The sequence below is a fragment of the Equus asinus genome, chromosome 5, assembly GCF_041296235.1.
Source record: "Equus asinus isolate D_3611 breed Donkey chromosome 5, EquAss-T2T_v2, whole genome shotgun sequence".
Taxonomy (NCBI): domain Eukaryota; kingdom Metazoa; phylum Chordata; class Mammalia; order Perissodactyla; family Equidae; genus Equus; species Equus asinus.
In genome coordinates this window covers 27,409,709-27,432,416 of record NC_091794.1, presented here as the reverse complement: position 1 = coordinate 27,432,416, position 22,708 = coordinate 27,409,709, and the positions used below count along the sequence as shown (strand labels likewise).

The following is a 22,708-nucleotide window of genomic DNA, read 5'->3' as shown; positions in this document are numbered from 1 at the left end:
ATGAAGTATTGTCCTTAATTGCAGGGTGTTTTTCCTTGTTAATTCATGTTTGTTTATTTCAAAAAATTAAACTCTTCAAAGAAAATCAAAAATACTTTTTAAAAATTCTCCAGGTTTGTGTGGTTTATATCTCAACATTTTGTATTGTCACCTAGTGCTTATTTTGACAATTTGCTTTTTTGAACTCATGACGACGTGTTTTATTTTTTGCGTTGTCCTGCAATCTCAGCGCATGCAACTTCTAATGCCAGCGACAGCGAAAGCAGCTACCGTAAGTGTTCTAAGTTACTTGTTCTTTTGTAATCGCAAGTAATGCATGAATTCTTCGGGGGTTCTTTCTCCTAGTGGTGTTTTCTAAAAACTGAAAATTATATGCTGAATGTTTTAAAATCAGGAGAGCCAAGTAAAATTCGGTACTTAAATAAAATTAGACTATATGTGCACAAGTTAATTTCCAAAATTTTAATAAAGTACTAAAATCTTTTTTACAAGCAGTGCTATTTGTGTATACAGTGTATGTGTGTGTGTCTGTATCTTTTGTAAGAAGTAGATATCTAGTTAAGGAGGGGTAAACTTGTATTTTGGCATTTTCTTTAGTAATTCTGTGTTTAACATGAGCATTAAAATATTTTTCAGTAATGCTAAATTATAATTCGCTTTATTTCTTTTTTTATTCTGTGTCACCAGTACTGGTCTGGGTCAAGTTATTGTTTGTCACCAACTTTTGGTGAACGTAAGAAATGATGAAGGAAAAATTTTCAACAGTTGCTCAAATAATAATACTGATTTCTTTTTTGGTCTCTTGTCTTACATTCTTGGTATATTATTAAGTGAACTGTACAAGCATGTGAAGTTTTTAAACAGATTGGGCATGGGAGGAGGGGAGAGTATGTGAATATTATCAGTTGTAGCACCTTAAAAATTAAAATTGCTTTTCTAACTTTTTTTTTTTTTTACTGCTGTCTAATATGAAAGTAATCTTGATTACAGATGAGAATGGCTGCTCAAAAGGTCCATCCTCTTACTATCAGTCTCTAATATTTTTCATGTTGACAATATATACTTTTAACCCTCATTCATTTGATTATTTTTTCTGCATAATAGTTAGATTTTCTTTCTTTGGTGTGAAATTATAATTTCTTGTATTCTAGCATTTTATTAACTTATAATCAGAACTCACCATAGAGTAGTTGAGTAGCTTTCTAGACTAAAAAGAGGCAATGAAAGTATATACTGTCTGTCTCACCATTTGCATGGATTATTAAGTCTGGCGTATTCAAAATGCATGTTTTTGCTAATATGTAAACCTTGTTTTACATACAGAACTTTAAAAAGCAGCTTATAAATATATATTTTATACATTATGACAAACTTGAAAACAATAAAATACACTTTTAAAGCAGGAAATAAATATTTTTGCTAATACATGAATTTCAAAGATCTACAGCTACATACATGTCATATAAACCAATGACAAATTTAGTGAAAAGATTGTTATAGAATCTCAATAATCAAGGAGAAAATCTTTCTTCCTAGTTTATTGTCTACACATTTCTGCGTGTGTGTGTACAAGTGTGTGTGTGTGTAAGAACTCCTAAAATTAACTCTTTTTTAGTTCTTTTCATTGAGTCAAGGTATAATTTGTAGACTTTTTATTTAGGATATTCTTAAGCTCTACACCTTTAATTTAATCTTAGAGGATTTAATTGAACTTCTAAAGAGCTTTCAAGATCAAAACAAAATATATTTTATCTCCTTTACTATCTCTGTGACTCATTTTATTGGAAGGGAAGGATTTAGTTTTCTCTAAAGCTTTTTTTGGCTCACTTCAAATGTTACTTTTTTAAAATTGAATAAATGAATTATTAGAATAATCAGTGAATTTTTTAATGAGTGAAATAGTTTTTAATGAGTGAAATAGAAATAAATATATATATGTATACTCTGTTAAATATTATACTTCATGGGACCAAAAAAGCAGCATATTCTTAATGGTGGTAAATTAATCTGCATATATTTAGAACTGCTCGATAAAGTATTAATCTTTAGATTCAGTAGTTCTTAATTCTAAATAAAAAATCACAAAGGAAGATTTTAATTAGACCTACTGATAATCTGTAAAACACAGAATAAGAGAAAAATATTTATTAAATAGCACATATATTTTGTTTTTACATTTATTGAACTTATCTTTATGACTTTATAATTTGCCACCTTTTTTTTTTTTTTTTTACTAAATCTTGCCATACATAATTTATGAAGTACCTTTTTCTACATCTTTGCTATTTTCTCAGGAAAGTCTTAGTAATTTATATGTTATGTATAAAGAATTAAATTAGCATTAGTTATCTTTATAGATTTTCTCATCTGTGTCTTAACTTTCTAATAGGTGGTCAAGAAGAATATGTCTTATCTTATGAACCAGTGAATCAACAAGAAGGTTTGTGAAACTTGTTGATATTTTACAATCTTCTAGAAAAATATACATCTTATTTTGGAAAATAGGACTAACTCATACCTCAAAAAGAAGTGTTATATTAGAATTTTACTATATTTTTATTTTTTACTATATGTATATATGTAGAAGTTACTATATGTATTTTATGAAACATGGTTTCGCGTACAGTATATTAGAATCTAGTCATTTTATATCAGTGATTTTTTTCCCTAAGCAGCTTCTTTACAGTGTTCATACCATCACTATCCTTCCAATGACCCTTGTTCCAAATCTTGGAAGCATCTTTGATGTTAATCATTCCTCATCTTCCTTATCCAGTCAGTTTCTAGGCCTTATTTATTCTTCTATCATGTCTTTCTTATTTATAACCTCCTTTTCATCCCTCCTACCACAATGTTAATTCTGAGTCTCACTGCCAGTCTCTGCTTCCGGCATGATCCCTTACAGTTCACTGCAGACACTTCTGTTAGAGCATCTTTCTAGATTACTGCTGTGATTATGTCACTTCTTATACCCCGTTTCTTTTTTGCCTTTCTTTGATCTGCTTCCCTATAATTTCCACTGCAAAAATGACCAGTAAACACTGTACTGTGTTTTTTCATTTGCAGTGCAATGATGTTAGCAACATGTAGAAACATCTGCTAAAATGCTGAATTTAACATAGTTGAATTATGAAGTGTATGACTTCCAACAAAAGATTACTTAAGTTTAAGATCTTATTAAAGGTTTATAAACTAGCAAGTAAGGCATCATTGGTGAAGAAAGAAAAAAAAGAAATTCTTCATAACAATTCAGGAAACTGTGTGCTCCAGTGAAATAAAATAATTAATGTTTGTTGAGTATTGTTCCATTTAACATGCAGTTTATCTTTTTAGTTAATTATACTCGACCAGTGATCATATTGGGACCTATGAAAGACAGGATAAATGATGACTTGATCTCAGAATTTCCCGACAAATTTGGATCATGTGTTCCTCGTGAGTAACCCACAGAAAAATTCTTAATTATTGTTCTAACATTTTGTCACTGTGTATGGTAAAAGTAAACATTACCATTTTTTAATGGTTTATACTGTTACTTTATCAGTATTCTTCCAGTTCGCATTATCGTCCCCTTTCAAATTTAAATTAATCTCTGTTGTGTTGAATTTTACAAAACAATTATTTAAGTAGAAAATGGATTTGTTATGTTAATATTTATGTTCTGTTCTATTAAAGATACAACTAGACCAAAACGAGATTATGAGGTAGATGGAAGAGACTATCATTTTGTGACTTCAAGAGAGCAGATGGAAAAAGATATCCAGGAACATAAATTCATTGAAGCTGGCCAGTATAACAACCATCTGTATGGGACAAGTGTTCAGTCTGTGCGAGAAGTAGCAGAAAAGGTAAGCATGAAAGTGATCCTAGAGTATAGTTTCTAATCAGATATGCCCTTGAAAGTATGAAAGAATGTTGGGATAGAAACTTTGAATAAATATTTTTGACACAATATAGGATAGATGTTGCAGCATAATTACTTAAACATTATGAATTCATTCAACTAAATATTTAGTTTTGAATGGCTTAGAAATATATATACAAGATAAAGTAGATAAAGAAGATTGACAAAGAAAATAAGAATACAAATCTCTCTAAGAGATTTATTATTTATTTATTATTTTAAAGTCCTATACATTTGCTAGAGGTAGACCTGGTGTTTAGCCCTAGCTTTCCAACATCTAGCATAATTAAGGAGCTAACAACAGCATTGTCCATTAATAAAAATGAACCAGATATTCAAGAGTAAGTATAATTGCTTCTTGTACTGAGACTAGACAGAAATTTTTCCTGAATAGCTATTTAATAAAAGACACTGTAAAAAATACTCAACAACACTGTAACAGCAACAGAGTTTCTGAAAGCATCCTTCACAGTAGTCTAAGGATATATTGACACTGAATTAGAGCAGTTTTATGGTGAAGCCAAAACAACGTACCCCAGATGTGCTGCTGTGCTCAAGTCACTTTTGGGCCTGCAAAATAAACACCACCAAATTATCATATATCATCAAAACTAGTAGTTTAGGACTCAGTCGTGAAATGCCATTAAACATGAAGCAGTAATTCAGCATCTCAGTTTTCCATCTGTAAATGCTACTTTTTCTATAAGAGGTTTGGTTCATTGTGATTAGTTTTAAAAATTGAAAAAATGGAAATATCCAATGATGGCAAGAATTTGGGAAAATAGAAAATCTTAGATATTGTTAGTGGGGATATAGATTCTTTTTTATAGACCGTCTTTTGAGAACAGTTTGGCAATGCCTAATAAATGCACATACCCTGTGACTCAGAAATTTTACTTCTTTGTATCTAAGTAGAGATTCACTCACAAAGATGGTTAACTTCCTAGAAAAATATAATTTACCAAAACTGACCTGTTAGAAATGGGAACATTTCTTTAGGAGAAATAGAGCAAGTTATCAAGGAACTACCCCACAAAAAGTACCAGGCCCAGATGGCTTCACAGGGGAATTTTACCAAATCTTTAGAGATTAAATTGTCCTCAGCTCCATAAACTGTTCAAGAGCATCCTTTCTATGAAGCAAGTGCAATGTTGATATCTAAACTTGATGAAGACAGGAAAAATCATAGACCAATATCACTTACAAATATTACTGCAAAAGTGTTAAATATTTTAGTAAACAGAATCCAGTACCACATTGTAAAAATGATACACCATGACCAAATGGGATTAAAGAAACTTAGCGTCAACTCGATGTTAGGAAAGCCATTAATGTAATCTACCACATTAACACATCTAAAGAGAAAAATCATATCCAGAGATGCTGAAAATGCTTTTGGTAGAATTCAATACCTTTCCTGGGGCGGAAAAATAATATAAACATAAAAGGTTTATAATATATATAAATGTAAAATATTTATAAATATTCACATAAATATTTATAAATATTCAAAAATATAGAGATTGGTGTTATTTTTAAAAAAGAAAAGAAGAGAGAGATTGGGATGAGTGGATGGATGAATGAATGAATAGGTATTCTTAGTTTTAAATCCTTAATGGGAGGGGCCAGCCCCGTGGCAGAGTGGTTAAGTTTACGTGCTCCACTTTGGTGACCTAGGGTTTCACCGGTTCGGATCCTGGGCACGGACGTGGCATCACTCATTAGGCCATGTTGAGGTGGTGTCCCACATAGCACAACTAGAAGGACCCACAACTAAAATATACAACTATGTACTTGAAGGGGATTTGGGGAGAAAAAGCAGAAAGAAAAAAAGATGGGCAACAGTTGTTAGCTCAGGTGCCAATCTTTATTAAAAAAAAAAAATCAATGGGAGAAACACAAGGCAAATACATCATGATGAGGAACAAGACAAGAATATCTGTTACCTCCACTACTGTCTAACATGGTTCTCAAGGTATTAATGCAAATTAATGTTTGTATTATTAGTGCAATTAGTGTTATTAGACAAGAGAAATCAATTAGAGGCGTAAGAATTGGAGAAGTAAAACTAACTGTTTTCAGATAATATAGTATACCTGGGAAACCATACAAAATCTATTGTAAAATTTATTTTGTAAAATAAATTATAAATTCATTATAAAATTAAAGACTTAGAAAAATGAAAGGCATAAAATAGAAAACTAGAGTAAGGTAGCAGTATATAAAATTAATATGCAGAAATTAATAGCTTTCATTTGAATGAATAGCATTCAAAAAAAGCTTTCATTTACATGAACAGTAACCAGTTAGAAGATAATGATAGATAAAACTCTATTTGTAAGAAATAGAATATAAAATACTTAGTGAACTTAATAAGAAATATGCACACTTATATCAGGAAATCTGTAAAACACTACTGAAAGACAGAATATTAGACTTGAACAACTGGAAATAATCCCTTGTTCTCAGTGACAACTCAACATTGTGAAGCTGTTAGTTCTCTCTAAGCTAATTTATATATGAACACAATCCCAAAAATACCACCAGCTTTTTAACGGCTAGACAAGCAAATTGAAGGTCATACGAGAAGCAAGGACAACACAGAAAGAAAAGCTACAAGGGATTCTGGCCCTACCAGATACTCAAGCATACTATAAAGTCTTCTTAACTGAAACAGTCGGTACTGGCACTAGAGTACACAAACAGACCAGTAAAATAGAAAAGAGAATCCAGGAAAGACCCAAATACATATGAAAATATAATATCTGATAAAGGTGTAATCTCAAATCACTGGAATTTTTCATAAATAGTGCTGGGACAACTGGAAAAAAGATAAATTAGAACCATACTTCACACCATACACAAAAATTGGTGGAAGAAAATATTACCTGGCATAGGGAAGATTTTTCAACCATGAATCAAAATTCAGGTGCAATAAAAGACTGGTAAGTTTTACCACATAAAAGTAAAAAGACTTGCTTGGCCAAAAAACTTTTTCGAAACTATTGGAAAACGCTATTTACCAAGGTCAAAAAACAACTGACAGAGAAAAAATTTGCAAGCGAAGGGCCAATATTCCCAATACACAAAGAAATCTTAAAAATTAAGGAAATAGGGACAAAAAGTCTAGTAGAAAAATAGAAGATATGAATACACAATTCACACAAAAGTAAGATACAAACATGATGAATCAGGGGCTGGCCCCATGGCTGAGTGGTTAAGTTCACACTCTCCGCTTCAGCAGCCCAGGGTTTCCCTGCTTCGGATCCTGGGCACGGACATGGCACCACTTATCAGCCCATGCTGAGGCGGTGTCCCACGTGCCACAACCAGAGGACCTACAATTAGAATATACAGCTATGCACTGGGGGGCTTTGGGGAGAAGGAGAAGAAGGAAAAAAAAAAGATTGGCAACAGATGTTAGCTCAGGTGCCAGTCTTTTAAAAAAAAAAGAGAGAAATCAGCAGCTAATGAGCTGGGTTACCTACAGCAGAAGAGAGGGGAACGGAGGGGAGATTGGGAATGAGGTCAAAGGAACGGAGGGAGGCGTTTCTCCACATATACCTTTTTGTATAATTTTGACTTTTGGAACTATGTTAGCATTTTATGTATTGAAAAAAATAAAATCAACAAGGGAAGATGAAGGAAAAGCAAAATGAGTATACAAACCGAAACTAAATTAATCTATATTTCCAATAAATCACTGTATTGAAGAGGGGAAAGGAGGGAAGAAGTCTTAACACAGGCTAAAGACAAAAAGAGCTACAAACAAATATTAAACTCTAATTAGGAGGTTTGTTTTTCAGTGTGGTGTGGGCTAACAATTCTGAAACCACCTTAATGTGTAGTCTAGAGTTGGGCAAATAAATTAATATATTGACAGTAATGGGAGCCAGGTTTCTTACTGTCAGAGAAGGGATTTTAGAAATATAGAAAGGGGAGAGAGTAGAATAAACTCTGTAAGAATTGGATTGGAATGACAGATATAAATATAAACCCATGCATCTTAATATAGATAGATGTAGAAATGAGATGTGTGTATATATACATGTCTATATTTTCCTGCTGTGTCCACAAAGAAGGCCTAAAAAGGATGATTCCTCAATGAACAATGAGAATATCTCATGCCTAGATCTTGGCTTCTAAATACCGTTCTCCATTAAAAAGATCCAGAACTCCTTGGTGAAATGGCTGGTTCAGGGCTGGGACTGGGAAAGTACAAGATGAGTCTAGAACATTTTGCCCTGCCAGAAAGATAAGGACGTGCTTAAAGAATGATGGCGATATGGCAAAAAGACACAGAAGCCAACCTTTAGGGCCCCTTGGTGTCCAAGTCTGAGATAATTTGAATATTAAAATAAATAACGATAACTGATTATAACAGAATAAAATAATCCAAGAGTCTGTAGTGGTATAAATAAATATATGGATACTTAAATATATGGATAGAAGGAAAGCCTTGCCTTACATTAGAATGTCTACTAATAAAGACAGAAAGAATGATGAAATTAGGAGATCTCTTTTGACAACCACCATGGAAATAATTATTTCAGGCAAGAATCATCAGTGTATATTAAAATTGAGTGAATTAATTAATATCTGATGAGAAACAGGATATTTACATAGTCTCAATATACCCTCCCCCAAGATACTTACCAGTTACAAAGGGAAAAATAGTAATCTTACAGTGGAGAGACCTGGTATACAAAACCTTAAACAAGTGATCCAAATTAACATCACTAGTGAGCCAGCCCTGATGGTCTAGTGGTTAAAGTTGCGTGCTCTTCCACTTTGGCGGCCTGGTTTGTTTCCAGGTTGTGGAACCAAACCACCCATCTGTCAGTTGTCGTGCTGTGGCAGCAGCTCCCACAGAAGGACTGGAAGGACTTAGAACTGGGATCTACAACCATGCTGGGGCTTGGAGGAGAAAATTTTAAAGAAGCAGATTGGCAACAGATGTTAGCTCAGGGCAAATCTTAAAAAAAAAGAAATTAACATCATTAATAATGGGACAGATAGGAATCATATGCCTCCTGATACAATGGACTGAAAAGGATACAACATCACTGCTGTGGTATTCCTGCCAAAAATGTGTAGCCTGCGTCTGATGGGAAACATCAGGCAAACCCAGGTTGAGGCATACTCTATGGAAAACATGTTCTGTGCTCTTCAAAAATATCAAGATCCTCAAAGACAAAGACTAGAGAACCGTGCCAGATTCAGAGACTAAAGAGACAACTAAATGGGATGTCTCATCCCGGATTGGATCCGGGACCAAGAAATTTTCTTTTCTTTTGCAGTAAAGGATATTAGATGGCCACCTGAAATTATACTGTGGTTATGTAGGAGATGTCATTGTTTTTAGGAAATGGGGGTGAAAAAGTGTTATGCCAGCGATTTTTCTCTCAAGCTGTTATGAACATATAGAGAGAGCGATAAAATAAAGCAAACATGATAGAATATTAATGTTTCAGTGTAAATTTTTTTTTAATTTCTGAGCAATCAGGTAAAATGTTAATATCTGATAAAAGTAGATGGTGGGTATATGTGTGTCTGCTATTTTCTATATGTTTGAAGTATTTATACAATATTAAAATTTTTTATTTTAAATATTCCTACTAAATTGAAGTTATCATTCACTGAAGTGGGCTGAAGTCCTTAGGTTACAAAATCCATTGTAGGGGAATATCTAATTTAAAATGTTATAATAAAATGTTTGATTTTATAACTTTATATAATCTGTTTTTTATAAAATCTGTTTGATTTCATAATTTATTATAAATACAACCTTATTTAACATGGAATTGCTTGTCTTTATTAAAAAACCTAAATGGCCTTTGTCAGTGAATTTAAGCATGTCAGAAAAGTGTCTCAGATCTAGAACTGGATCCAAATGGCAGTTTGTGATAAGAGTTTTTGCTAGTCCCCAGTAAAATAAGAAATAGGATAGAGTAGTGGTAGTGAGGTTTTACAAATTTAAATGTATTCAATTTTAAAGATTCTCCTTTATTCTAGGCTCTTTGCCTTCTTGTTGATCATATGTTCTTTTATGAATTGATGGTTATGGTAAGATGGTAGCTTGGGGTGTTTGTTTTTTTTTAATGCCCTTTTTCAGCAAAATAAAAGATAGGAACCCCATACTGGTTGCCGTTATGAGACGTTATTGGTCAGTGGAAACTAGGAGTAAGGGAACTGTGTTTCCCTTCCTTTTTAAATGTAATGTCTGAGGATGGAAATTGTCTTCATTTCCTTTCCCCTCTGAAATTTGCTAACAAAAATTACGTATTGCTTAAAGTGAACAGGATCCAAACATATCAAAATCCAGATTTTGTACTTGTAGGAAATGTACCTCTGATGTAATTGAAAATACTTGGTTCACTTGTTTTTCTTCTTTATTCCCTCTATTTTAGGGCAAACACTGTATCCTTGATGTGTCTGGAAATGCCATAAAGAGATTACAGATTGCACAACTTTACCCAATCTCCATTTTTATTAAACCCAAATCCATGGAAAATATCATGTAAGTGTAAATGCCTAAAGCACAGCCTCTAAGTACAAATCCAGTCTCTATCACTTATTAGAGTAATTTACTTACCCTTTCAGCATCTCAGTTCCTTTCTCTGTAAAATGGAGATTATAGTGGTATCCCCACCTCAGTTGTTGTGAGGATTAAATATGCACTCTATGATATTAACTGCTGTCATCATCATCATCAACAATAATATACTGAAGTAGGAGGTACTGTGGATTTGAATTGTAAAGTTAAATAGTCACATGTGGCAAGTACCTACTAAATAGAACAGTGCAGTTCTGGGTAACCAGTCAGAGAATAAAATAATGTATAACTGTTTACCTAATAGAGGGCAAAAAATAGGACTTAAATAAAAACTAAAAGAAAGAGCAAATAGAAATATTGAATAGGTGGTGCAAAAAGTATACAGATAGTAAGATGGTATGAATGAACCCAGAATTTTCATTAATTAAATGCTAGACTAAATGGTCCAATTAAAAGACAAAATCGTCAGGATGGATGAAGGAAAAATAAACCACTATATATTACTCTTGTAGAAGAGGAAAAAAATCTTTTCCTTCTGCTCTTCTAGGTTCTCAGCTCGGCCTCTGTAACAAAAGACAAGTTAACAAGAGAAAAGCATACAAATTTACTTAATTTAAGTCTTATGTAACACAGGAGCCTTCATAAGGAAATGAAGACCCGAAGAAACAGTTAAACCTGAGCATTTTATACTGAGTTTGTTGAAGAGTGGAAAGTCATGGGAAAATGTGATTGGACTGAAGGATATGAGCCAAGAGTAGTAAACTAGGGGAAACTAACAAGGCCTCTTTGTTCAGATTCCTCCTGGCATCCCTACATCTTCGGAGATAAGGGTCTCCTTTCTTCCAGGTGTAGAGAAGTGACCTCTCATGTGGGGATCTCATGACCTGCTTCAGGTGAAGGTCGCAGAGTCCTTCCTATACCTGCCATTTTTAAATTCATTCAGCTTAAAATATTCAGTATGCCAAGGTGCCATGTTTGGGGGGTAGTGTGTTAGGAAACCCATCAGTTATGTGTTGCTTTCATAAGACATACCTTAAATAGTAGGCTAGAGAAAGGCTGAAAGTAAGACAACAGAAAAAAGACAGACTGTCCAAACATTAACTGAAAGTAAGCTGGTTTATATTACTGTCAAAGTATACTTTAAGGCAAGAAGTATTAGTGGAGAGGGACAGTCCATAAAAATAAAAGGTTCACTCCATCAGGAAGATATATTCATACATTTGTTTGTACTTAATAGCACAATCTCAAAATACATAAATTCTATTTATAAATTGACAACTATACAGGAAAAAAAAAATAATTCCACAGTTGTAACTTAAGACATCAGTCAGCAAGTAATAGAATAAGAAAACAAAAAATCAGTAAAGCTATGGAACAACACAGATTAAAAACTTTACCTGACAGACATATGTAGAACACTGTGCTCAACATCTGTAAAATTGACACATTGATTTCAAGTGCATATAGGACAGTTACCAAAACTAATCATATGCTAAGCCATAAGTTTCAAATGATTGAAAACAAATATTCTCTGACTATGATGAAATTAAAACAGAAATCAATAATAAAAAGATCACTAGAAAATCCCCATACATTTGTGAATTAAGTGTTATTCTTCTGAATAGGTCAAAGAAGAAATCACAGCATAAATTAGTAAATGTTTTGAACTAAATAGTAATGAAATTGTCAAGTAAATAAATTTGGAAGTTATCGTCCATCCCCTCGCATGTAAATAAATAAATAAATAAATAAATAAATTTGGAGGATATAGTAGCCTTAGTGATGAAAAACCCACAGCCTTAAATATTAGGAAAGAATGTTAGAAGTCAAATAGGAAATAAATGTTGAAAATCTAAGATTTTGAGAAATTAGAAAAAGAGCAGTCAAATTCAAAGAAGAAATAGAAAACAAGTATATGGTTGAGAGGATTAACAAAGCCAAAAATGTTTTCTTTGAAAATGCTATAAACTGTTAATAAGAAAGATCAAGAAAAGAAAATAAAGAAGGCATAAATAATATAAGGAATGAAAGTGGGAATATTACTCCACATCCAGTATACATTAAAAAGGTTAACACAGGCAACCCAATAGAAAAATGAGCAAAGGGCTTGGACGCTTCACAAAAGATGATATTCAAATAGTCAGTAAACATATGAGATGGTCTTCAATTAATCATGGAAATGCAAGTTAAAACCAAAATGTCATATGCTACCACCAACACACCACAATAGCTAAAATGAAAAAGACAGAAAATATCAAATGTTGACAAGGATGTGGAGCAACTGAAACTCATGTAACACTGATAGGAGTGTAAATTGGTACATCCACGTTGGTAAACTGTTTGTAGTATCTCCTAAAGCTAAACGTACACATAGCTCAGGACTCAGAAGTCTCATTCCTAGATATACACTCAACAGAAATGCTTCCATATGTTACCAAACTGCACTAGATTGCTGACAGAAGTGCTATTCAGAATAACCAGAAACTATCCAAACGCTCATCAGAGAATACATAAATAAATTACGACATATTCACACAGTGAAATATTCTACAGTAATGAGAATGAGCAATCTCCAACCATGCACAAAAGTAGTGGAAGAATCTCACAAACGTAGTTTGAATAAAAAAAAAAATCCAGACCTAAAAATGTATGTACTCCATGATTCTGTTTATATACTTTCTGATTTCAAATGATTCCAAATGTAATCACTGCTTAGAGAAGTCAGAGGTTACTCTCTGAGAGTAGAGTTGGTTGGTGACTAGAGTGAGCACACCCAGATTCTAGGGCACTGCTGTAATGTTCTGTATCTTGATCTAGGTACTAGATACACAGGTAAGTGTAAGTAAGTGAAAATTCATTAAGTTGTACATTTATGATATTCCTCTTCTATGTTTGAAAGTTATACTTCAAAAAAAATCTTAAAAAAGAAATAGAAAAGGAAAAAAAGAAAAAATCTAGTTCTGTACCTGTTGAAGAACTTGGACTCTGCCATGAAAAACCTTTCCACAAACAAAACACTAGGCCAAGAGGATTTATACAAATTCTTCAGCTAATTTTGTGGGCATTAATTTAGTACCAAAACCTCACAAAGACTTCACAAGAAATGAAAATGACAAGCCAGTCTTAACATGAATATAGATGCAAAAATCCTTACCAAAATATGAGCAAATTGAATCGAACAATTAATTTTTTTAATAAAGTAAAATATAACAACCAAGTTGGGTTTGTTTAAGGAATGAAGGCTATTTTAACATTTAAAAATTAATCAGTGGTGTAGCTATAGAGAAGATGGAGTAGGAAGCACCAGGAATACATCTCCCAACCTAGACGATAATTGGACTTGCAGAATCTGATGTAACTATTTTGGAATTCAGGAGTCTATCAAAGGCTTGCAGCTTCTAGGGGAAGGTTTGAATGGTTAATTTTGGTTAATTTCAGCTCTCAGCGTGGTAGCAGCTACCCATCTCCCCACCTTCAGACCTATAGCAGGCAGCCATGCACACATTCCTTGAGCAGCTTGCACAAAGCTTGTGGAAATCAAAGTGGGCAGTAAGGACCCTGTCCTCCAAATATTGGGGATCTGTGCTTGTGGGAACCAAAGTGGTCAATAAGGACCCTGTCCTCCAAATATTGGGGATCTGTGCTCTGATAGCGGATTGATGTTTCTGATTGTAGAGCTGCAGACACAGAGGTAGGGAGCCATTGTTGCAAATCCCACTGCCATTGTTGCAAGCCCCTACCCCTTGGGCTGAAGGGACTTCCATGGAGTTAAGGGACTAGTGCCTTTTTTCCCCCACTTTACTTTTCCTTTTTCCCCATTTTGGAGCCAGACTTGCACATTCACATATATGGGGGAATTTAGAAAGTCACTACACATACCCAGGGAAAGGCATAGGCTCAGAAAAGACCTGAGAAGACCTTAAATGTATATACCTCATGCTTATCCCTGACATGGAAGTATCCTACAGCAATTTTTTTTAAAAAGCAAACCCTAGGAAGAGGGAGAATTTTATCTCCAGCATTATCATATTATAGGATTCCAGTGTCCAGTTTTCAACAGAAATTCACAAGGCATACAAAGAAACAAAGTATGGTCTATTCGAAGGAAAAAATGCATCAACAGAAACTATCCCTAAAAAAGACCTAATGGCAGATATACTAGACAAAGACTTTAAGACAGCTGTGTTAAAGATTCTCAGTGAACTCAAGGGAGATGTGGAGAAAGTCAAGAAAATGATGTGTAAACAAATTGGGAGTATCAGTAGATAGAAAACCTAAGAAGTAGTTCTGGAGCTGAAAAGTACAATAACTGAAATGAAAAATACACTAGAGGAATTCAAAGGCAGATTTGAGCAGGCAGAAGAGAGAATCAGCAAACCTGATGGAATAGTGGAAATTATCAAGGCTGATGAACAGAAAGAAAAAAGATTGAAGAAAAGTGAATAGAGCCTAAGAGACCATCAGGTGGATAATTATATGCATCTGGGAGTCTCAGAAATAGAAGAGAGAGAGGATGGACAGAGAGAATATTTGAAGAAATAATGGCTGAAAACTTCCCACATTTGATGAAAAATATGCATATAAACATTCAAAAGGCTCAATAATCTCCAGGAAAGATGAACTCAAAGAGACCCATACTGAGACACATTATAATCAAACTTTCAAAAGACAAAGACAATGAAAGAATCTTGAAAGCAGCAAGAGAGAAGTGAATCATCATATACAAGTGATCCTCAATAAGATTATAAGCAGATTTCTCATAAGAAACTTTGGAGGCCAGAAGACAGTGGCCAATATATTCAAAGTGCTAAAAGAAAAAAACCTGTCAACCAAGAATCCTGTAGCTGGAAACACTGTCCTTTAAAAATAAGGGAGTGGGCTGGCCCAGTGGTGTAGTGGTTAAGTTTGTGCACTCTGCTTCAGCAGCCTGGGGTTTGTGAGTTTGGATCCCAGGCATGGACCTACACACCACTCATCAAGCCATGCTGTGGTGGCATCTCACATACAAAATAAAGGAAGATTGGCGTAGATCAGGGCCTGTCTTCCTCACCAAAACAAAAGAAAAAAAATGAGGGAGAAATTAAGGCATTCCCAGATTAACAAAAGCTGAGGTAGTTTGTGACCATAGACCTGCCCAGCATGAAATTCTCAAGGGGAATCCTGCAAGGTAAAATCAAAGGACACTAGATAGTAATTTGAAGCTGTATGGAGAAATAAAGACCTAAATAAAGACAAATACATGGTCAGTTATATAGCTAGTATTATAACAATGGTTTGTAACTGGTTTGTAACTGGCTCCAACTCATTCTAACTCATTTTCTACATGATGTGAGACTAATATATTTAAAGAAAAAAGAACAATTATTAGTGTAAAATAGTATACTGCACCTTTGGTTTCTGAATTCCAAATCTTGTTTTCTACGTAAGTTAGGAGACTAAGACATTTAAAAGAACTATTAGTTCATGTTTTGGGGCAAACAATGTATAAAAATCTAAATTTGTGACTGTAACTGAAAGGGGTGGGGGTGGAGATGTTAAAGGAGCAGAGTTCTTAGTTATTGAAGTTAAACTGGTATGAATTTAAATCAGAGTATTATAACTTTAGAATGTTAAATGTAATCCCCATGGTAACCACAAAGAAAATAGCTGCAGAATATATACAAAAGGAAATGAGAAAGGAATTTTAACGTTCCACTACAAAAAATCAACTAAACACAAAAGAAGACAGGAATGCGGGAAATAAGGGGCAAAAAAGCTACAGGGCATATAGAAAAGAAATAGCACAATGACAGAAGTAAGTCCTTCCTTTTCAGTAATTACTTTAAATGTAAATGGATTAAACTCTCCCATCAACAGACAGAGATTGGTAAAATGGATAAAACACAAGATCCAAAGACAAACAAGTTGAAAGTGAAAGGATGGGAGAAGATATTTCATGCAATTAGTAACCAAAAGAGAGTAGGAGGGCTATGCTAATATCAGACTAAATAGACTTTAAGTCAAAAAAAGGCTACATGCAGCAAGGAGGACATTATATATTAATAAAAAGTTCAGAAAGGCAAGATGATATAACAGTTATAAATGTTTATGTACCTAATGACAAATCATCAAACTATATGAAGGAAACACTGACATAATTGAAGGGAAAAATAGGGTTTTTTTTAAAGATTGGAAGCTGAGCTAACAACTGTTGCCAATCTTTTGTTTTTCCTGCTTTTTTTCTCCCCAAATCCCACCTGTACATAGTTATATATTTTAGTTGTGGGTCCTTCTATCTGTGGCATGTGGTATGCTGCCTCAATGTGGCCTGATGAGCGGTGCCGTGTCCGTGCCCAGGACCCAAACCAGTGAAACCCTGGGCCACCAAAGCAGAGCGCACGAACTTAACCACTCAGCCACAGGGTCAGCCCCAGATAGTTCTACAATAATAGTTGGAGACCTTAATACCCCACTCACAATAATGGAATGAACAACCAGACAGTAGATAAGTAAGGAAATAGAGGACTTATACAACACAGTAAACGAACTAGACCTAAGAGACATACAGAACACTCTACCCCACAACCACAGAATATACATTCTTCTTAAGTACACATGGGACATTTTCCAGAATAGATCATGTGTTAGCCCACTAAGTAAGTCTCTGTAGATATCAAAAGATAGGTAACATAAAAATATCTTCTGATCATAACAGGATGAAGTTAGAAATCAATATAACAAAAGTAAAACTGGAAAATTCACAAATTTGTGGAAATTAAACAGCACACTTTTAAACAATCAGTGGATCAAAGAAGAAATCACAAGGGAAATTAGAAAATACTTAGAGACGAATGAAATCAGTAACAGAACGTACCAAAACTTACAAGATGCAGCAAAAGCGGTGGTAAGGGGGAAGTTTATAGGTATTTATGTTATAAAAAAAAGAACAAGGAAGACCTCAAATCAACAACCTAATTTTACAAATTAAGGAACTAGGGGAAAAAAACCTACTAAATCAAAGCTAACAGAAGGAAGGAAATAAAGATTAGAGCAGAGATCAACAAAATAGAGAATAGAAAACGAGAAATAGATCAATGAAACCAAAAGTTGGTTCTTCGAAAAGATCAGCAGAAAATGACAAATCTTTAGTTGGATGAACTAAGAAAAAAAGACTCAAATAACTAAAATCTGAAATTAAAGTGGGAACATTACTACCAATTCTCCAGAAATAAAAAGGGTTATAAGAACACTATGAACAGTTGTGCACCAAAAAATTGGATAACCTAGATGGACAAATTTTTAGAAACAAAACCTACAAAACTAACTCACAAACAAATAGGAAATCTGAATAGACCTATAACTAGTAAGGAGATTGAATTGGTAATCAGAAATTCCCAGCAAAAAAAAGCCCGGGACCTTGAAAAGCCCATGGCTTCACTGGTGAATTTTACCAAACATTAAAAGAATTAATGTCAATTCTTCTCAAACTTTGAAGAGGAAGAAACACCTCCCAACTCATTCTAAGAGGCCAGCATTGTCCTGATACAAAAGTCATACAGACATATCACAAGAAAAGAAGACTGCAGACCACTATCCCTTATGAACATTGATGCAAAAATCCTCAACAAAATACTAGCAAATAGAATTCACCAACATATTAAGAGGATTATACACCATGACTAAGTGGGATTTGTTCCTGGAATGCAAGGACAGTTTGACTTAAGAAAATCGATCAGTATAATACACAACATCAACAAGTGAAGGGGAATAAACACACAATCATCTCAACTGATGCAGAAAAAGCATTTGACGATATCCAACACACTTTCATGATAAAAACACGCAACAAAATTGGAGTAGAAGGAAACTACCTCAACCTGATAAAAGCCATGTATGAAAAATCCACAGCAAATTTCATACTTGTTGATGAAACACAAAGCTTTTCCTCTGAGATGAGGAACAAGGCAAGGATGCTGCTTTCACCAGTTCTATTCAACATAGTACTGGAAGTTCTAGCCAGAGGAGTTAGGCAAGGAAAAAAAAGACATCCAAAATTGGAAAGGAAGAAATAAAATTACGACTGTTTGCAGATGGTACGATCTTATCTGTAGAAAATTCTAAAGACTCCGTATAAGAACTATCAGCACTAATAAGTTCTTCAAAGTAGCAGCACACGAAGTCAACACAAAGAAAACAGTTGCATTTCTATATATGGACAGTGAACAATCTGAAAAGGAAATTATAAAAACAGTTTCACTTACTGCATCAGAAGGAATAAAATACTTAGGAATTAACCAAGGAGGTGAAAGATTTGCATGCTGAAAACTAGAAAATAGTGCTGAAAGAAATTAAAGACAATATAATTAAATGGAAACACCTCCCATGTTCATGGATTAAAATACTTAATATTGTTAAAATGTCAATACTACCCAAAGTGATATACAGGTTCAGTGCAATCCCTGTCAAAATCCCAGTAACATTTTTTGCAGAAATAGAAAAACCCATACTAAAATTTGTATGGAATCTCAGGAGACCCCAAACAGCCAAAATAATCTTTAAAAAGAACAAAAGAACTGGAAGACACACGCTTTCTGATTTCGAAGTTTACTACCAACCTACAGTAATCAAAACAGTGTGATACTGGCATAAAGACGGATATACAGACCAATGGAGTAGAATTAGCTCAGAAATAAATCCTCACATAAATGGTCAGTTGATTTTTGACAAGGATGCAGGACTATTCAATGGGGTAAAGGACAGTCTTTTCAACAACTGATGCTGGCAAAACTGGATATCCATATGCAAAAGAATGAAGGTGGACCCTTACTTAACACCATATACAAAAATTAACACATAATGGGTCAAGGACCTAAATGTAAAACCTAAAACAATAAAGCTCTTAGGAGAGGGCATAGCACAAAAGCTTCACAACTTTGCATTTGACCATGATTTCTGGGATATGACACCAAAGGCACAGGTAACAAAAGAAAAAAAGACAAATTGGACTTCCTAAAATTTTTTTAAAATTTGTGCATCAAAAGATACTATCCGCAGGGGGCCGGCCCGGTGGCGCAGCGGTTAAGTTCGCACGTTCCGCTTCTCGGCGGCCCGGGGTTCGCTGGTTCGGATCCCCGGTGCGGACATGGCACTGCTTGGCAGCCATGCTGTGGTAGGCGTCCCACGTATAAACTAGAGGAAGATGGGCACCGATGTTAGCTCAGAGCCAGGCTTCCTTAGCAAAAAGAGGAGGACTGGCAGTAGTTAGCTCAGGGCTAATCTTCCTCAAAAAAAAAACAAAACAAAACAAAAAAAAGATACTATCTGCAGAGTAAAAAGGAAACCCACAAAATGGGAGAAAATATTTGCAAATTATCTATGTGATAAGGGATTAATGTATAGAAAACTCCTAAAATTTAACAAAAAACCAAGCAACTTGATTCATAATGGGCAAAGGACTTGAATAGACATTTCTCCAAAGAAGATATACAAATGGGCAACAAGCACATAAAAAGATATTCAACATCACTAATCATTAGGGAGATGCAAATCAAAATTACAATGAGACAACCACCTCAGACACATTAGAATGGTTACTATCAAAAAAAAAAAACCCAGAAAACAAGTGCTGGTGAGGATGTAGAAAAATTGGAACTCTCATGCATTGTTGGTGGGAATGTAAAATGGTACTGCCACTGTGAAAATAGTATGGTGATTCCTCAATAAATTAAAAATAGAACTACCGTATGATCCAGCAATTCCACTTCTGGGTATATACCCAAAAGAATTGGAAGCAGGGTCTTGAAAAGACACGCATGTTCTCATAGTGGCATTATTCACAAGAGCTAAAACATAGAAGAAACCCAAGTGTCCATCAGTGGATGAATGGATAAGCAAAATGTGGTCTATACATACAAAGGAAGGAAATTCTGCAATATGTTACAACATGGACAAACTTTGCAGACATTATGCTAAGTGAAAAGCCAGCCACAGGGGCCAGCCCCGTGGCTGAGTGGTTAAGTTTGTGCGCTCTGCTTCAGTGGCCCAGGGTTTTACCAGTTCAGATCCTGGGCGAGGACCTAGCACAGCTCATCAAACCATGCTGAGGCAGCATCCCACGTGCCACAAATAGGAGGACCCACAACTAAAATATACAACTAGGTACTGGGGGTCTTTGAGGAGAAGGAAAAATAAAATCTTTAAAAAAAAAAACAAGCCAGCCACAAAAAGGCAAATACTTAGGATTCCACTTACGTGAGGTGCTTAGAGTAGTCAGAATCATAGAGACAAAGTATAATGGTGGTTGCCAGGGATTGAGGGGAGGCAAGAATGGGAGACATGTTTTATAGGTATGGAGTTTTGGTTTAACGAGATGAAAAGAACTGTAGGGATGGATAGTGGCGGTGGTTGCACAATGTGAAGTTACTAATGCCACTGGACTATACACTTAGAAGAGGTTAAAGTGGTAACTTTTGTGTTATGTATGTTTTACCACAGTTTTTAATTAACTTTTAAAAATCAGTGTAGTGTACCTCATTAACAGATTTTAAGAATAAAAGCATATGGTCATTTTAATAAATGCAGAAAAAGCATTCAATAAAATTAGCATCCATTCATGACAAAAGCATTTTGTAAACTGTGAATAGAAGGGACTTTCCTTAATCTGATGAATGTCATCTATCAAATATCAAAGCAAACGTCGTATTTAATGGTGAAATATTGAAAACTTTCCCTCTTAAGTTGGGAACAAACTCCCATATACCCATCATCAGCAAGAACAGTAATCAACAGCTGTGACCAATCTTGTTTCATCCATCCCCCACCTCCTTACCCTTCCACTCCAGGTTATTTTGAAACAAATCCAAGATATTATATCATGTCATCCATTTCAGTATATATTTTACAGATAAGAATTCCTTCTTTAAAAACATTACTGTCATCATACTTAGAGCAAAAATCTTTTTATATCATCAGATAATTATTTTCCTGATTGTTTCGTTAGTTTTGTTTATGTTTTTTTTATTTGTTTGTTTGAATCAAGTTCCAAATAAGGTCTGTTCATGACAATTAAGTCTTTTAATCTATAGCTTCTTCCTCCATCTCTCTTCTTCTGCAGAGTTTTCCCCAGACTGTATTTTGCTGATTGCCATCTCAGTGTTGTTTAATAATTTCATGTGTCCCCTTTATTGTCTATAAATTAATAGGTAGATCTGCATGTCATAGTTTAATATGAAACTTTCATCAAAGTCAAAACTGTCAAATTAATGCATAGTTTTTTTGGCTGCGTTGAGCCAATGCAAAATTGTGTTGAAACCCGTCTGTCATTCCGAGGTATAAAGCTATATATTTAGTGACTGAATCTTGTTTTCAATGACGTATTTTCAACAGAGCTCAACTTTTCGTGATTTTTTTTGTGTGTCTTCTCTCCTTTGTCATCTTTTTTCAAAAAGTATCGTAGTGTAGTAATTACCAATGTCTAAATGTATTTGTCCAGGGAAATGAATAAGCGTCTAACAGAAGAACAGGCCAGAAAGACGTTTGAGAGAGCCATGAAACTGGAGCAAGAATTTACTGAACATTTCACAGGTTGGCATCATGTGTGGCAGTGCCCTTAATGGTAGAATTTTGCTTTGGAACAATATGAACTGATGCATTGAAATGGATTTTGAACTATGCCCACATCTACCAGTAGTGATTAGTAGTAATTAGTCCTGTCATTTTCAGAATAATTCATTTAAGCTAGGCAGGGTGATGGGGAATCCTAAAATTTGTTGTCTCTTAAATTGTTGATTAGGACAGCATGTATAGGAATAATTCATACCTGATGGGAGAAAAATAGATTCAGACCAGATTTCTTCCATGAAACTGACTTTTCTCTTATCCTTTGTAAATTTTGACCCATTTTAAAATATTATTTGTTTAAAAAGGAAAGAGTGGGCAGCAATTCCCAAACAATCTTGTCTCATTCATTTTGTCCTTTAAATTATTCCTTTGATACATTTGGACAAGTTTTTGTTATTGTCATTTGTTTGTTTGAAATAATGATCAGCTTATACTTGGTGTTCACACTGAGTACCATGAGTATCATGGTAGGGTAACCCCTATGCTTTTTTTCTTTTTTCTTTTTTTTTTAATAATTTCAGACTTACAGAAAAATCACAGGAATGGTACTGGCAAGTCTCATACACTCTTCAGCCATGTTCCCCAGATGTTAACATTTTACCACATTTATGATTTTTTTCTGAAACATTTAAGAGTAAGTTGCAGACAGA

At 34.4% G+C, this 22,708-nt stretch overlaps 1 protein-coding gene across 18 annotated transcripts in view; it reads left to right on the top strand.

Annotated features, from left to right (window-relative positions):
- Positions 1-22,708, top strand: part of DLG1 (discs large MAGUK scaffold protein 1) — a 256,957-nt gene that overhangs the window by 232,852 nt on the left and 1,397 nt on the right. For 11 of the 18 annotated variants that reach the window (XM_070509126.1, XM_070509131.1, XM_070509130.1 and 8 more), the window contains 7 exons: positions 230-271; positions 976-1,011; positions 2,390-2,440; positions 3,334-3,435; positions 3,676-3,848; positions 10,315-10,424; positions 21,931-22,022. In XM_070509126.1, coding sequence (XP_070365227.1) covers positions 230-271; positions 976-1,011; positions 2,390-2,440; positions 3,334-3,435; positions 3,676-3,848; positions 10,315-10,424; positions 21,931-22,022 — 606 coding nt within the window. The remainder of the gene's footprint in view (positions 1-229; positions 272-975; positions 1,012-2,389; positions 2,441-3,333; positions 3,436-3,675; positions 3,849-10,314; positions 10,425-21,930; positions 22,023-22,708) is intronic. The other 7 variants (XM_014868119.3, XM_014868118.3, XM_014868116.3 and 4 more) reach the window with 1 other exon arrangement.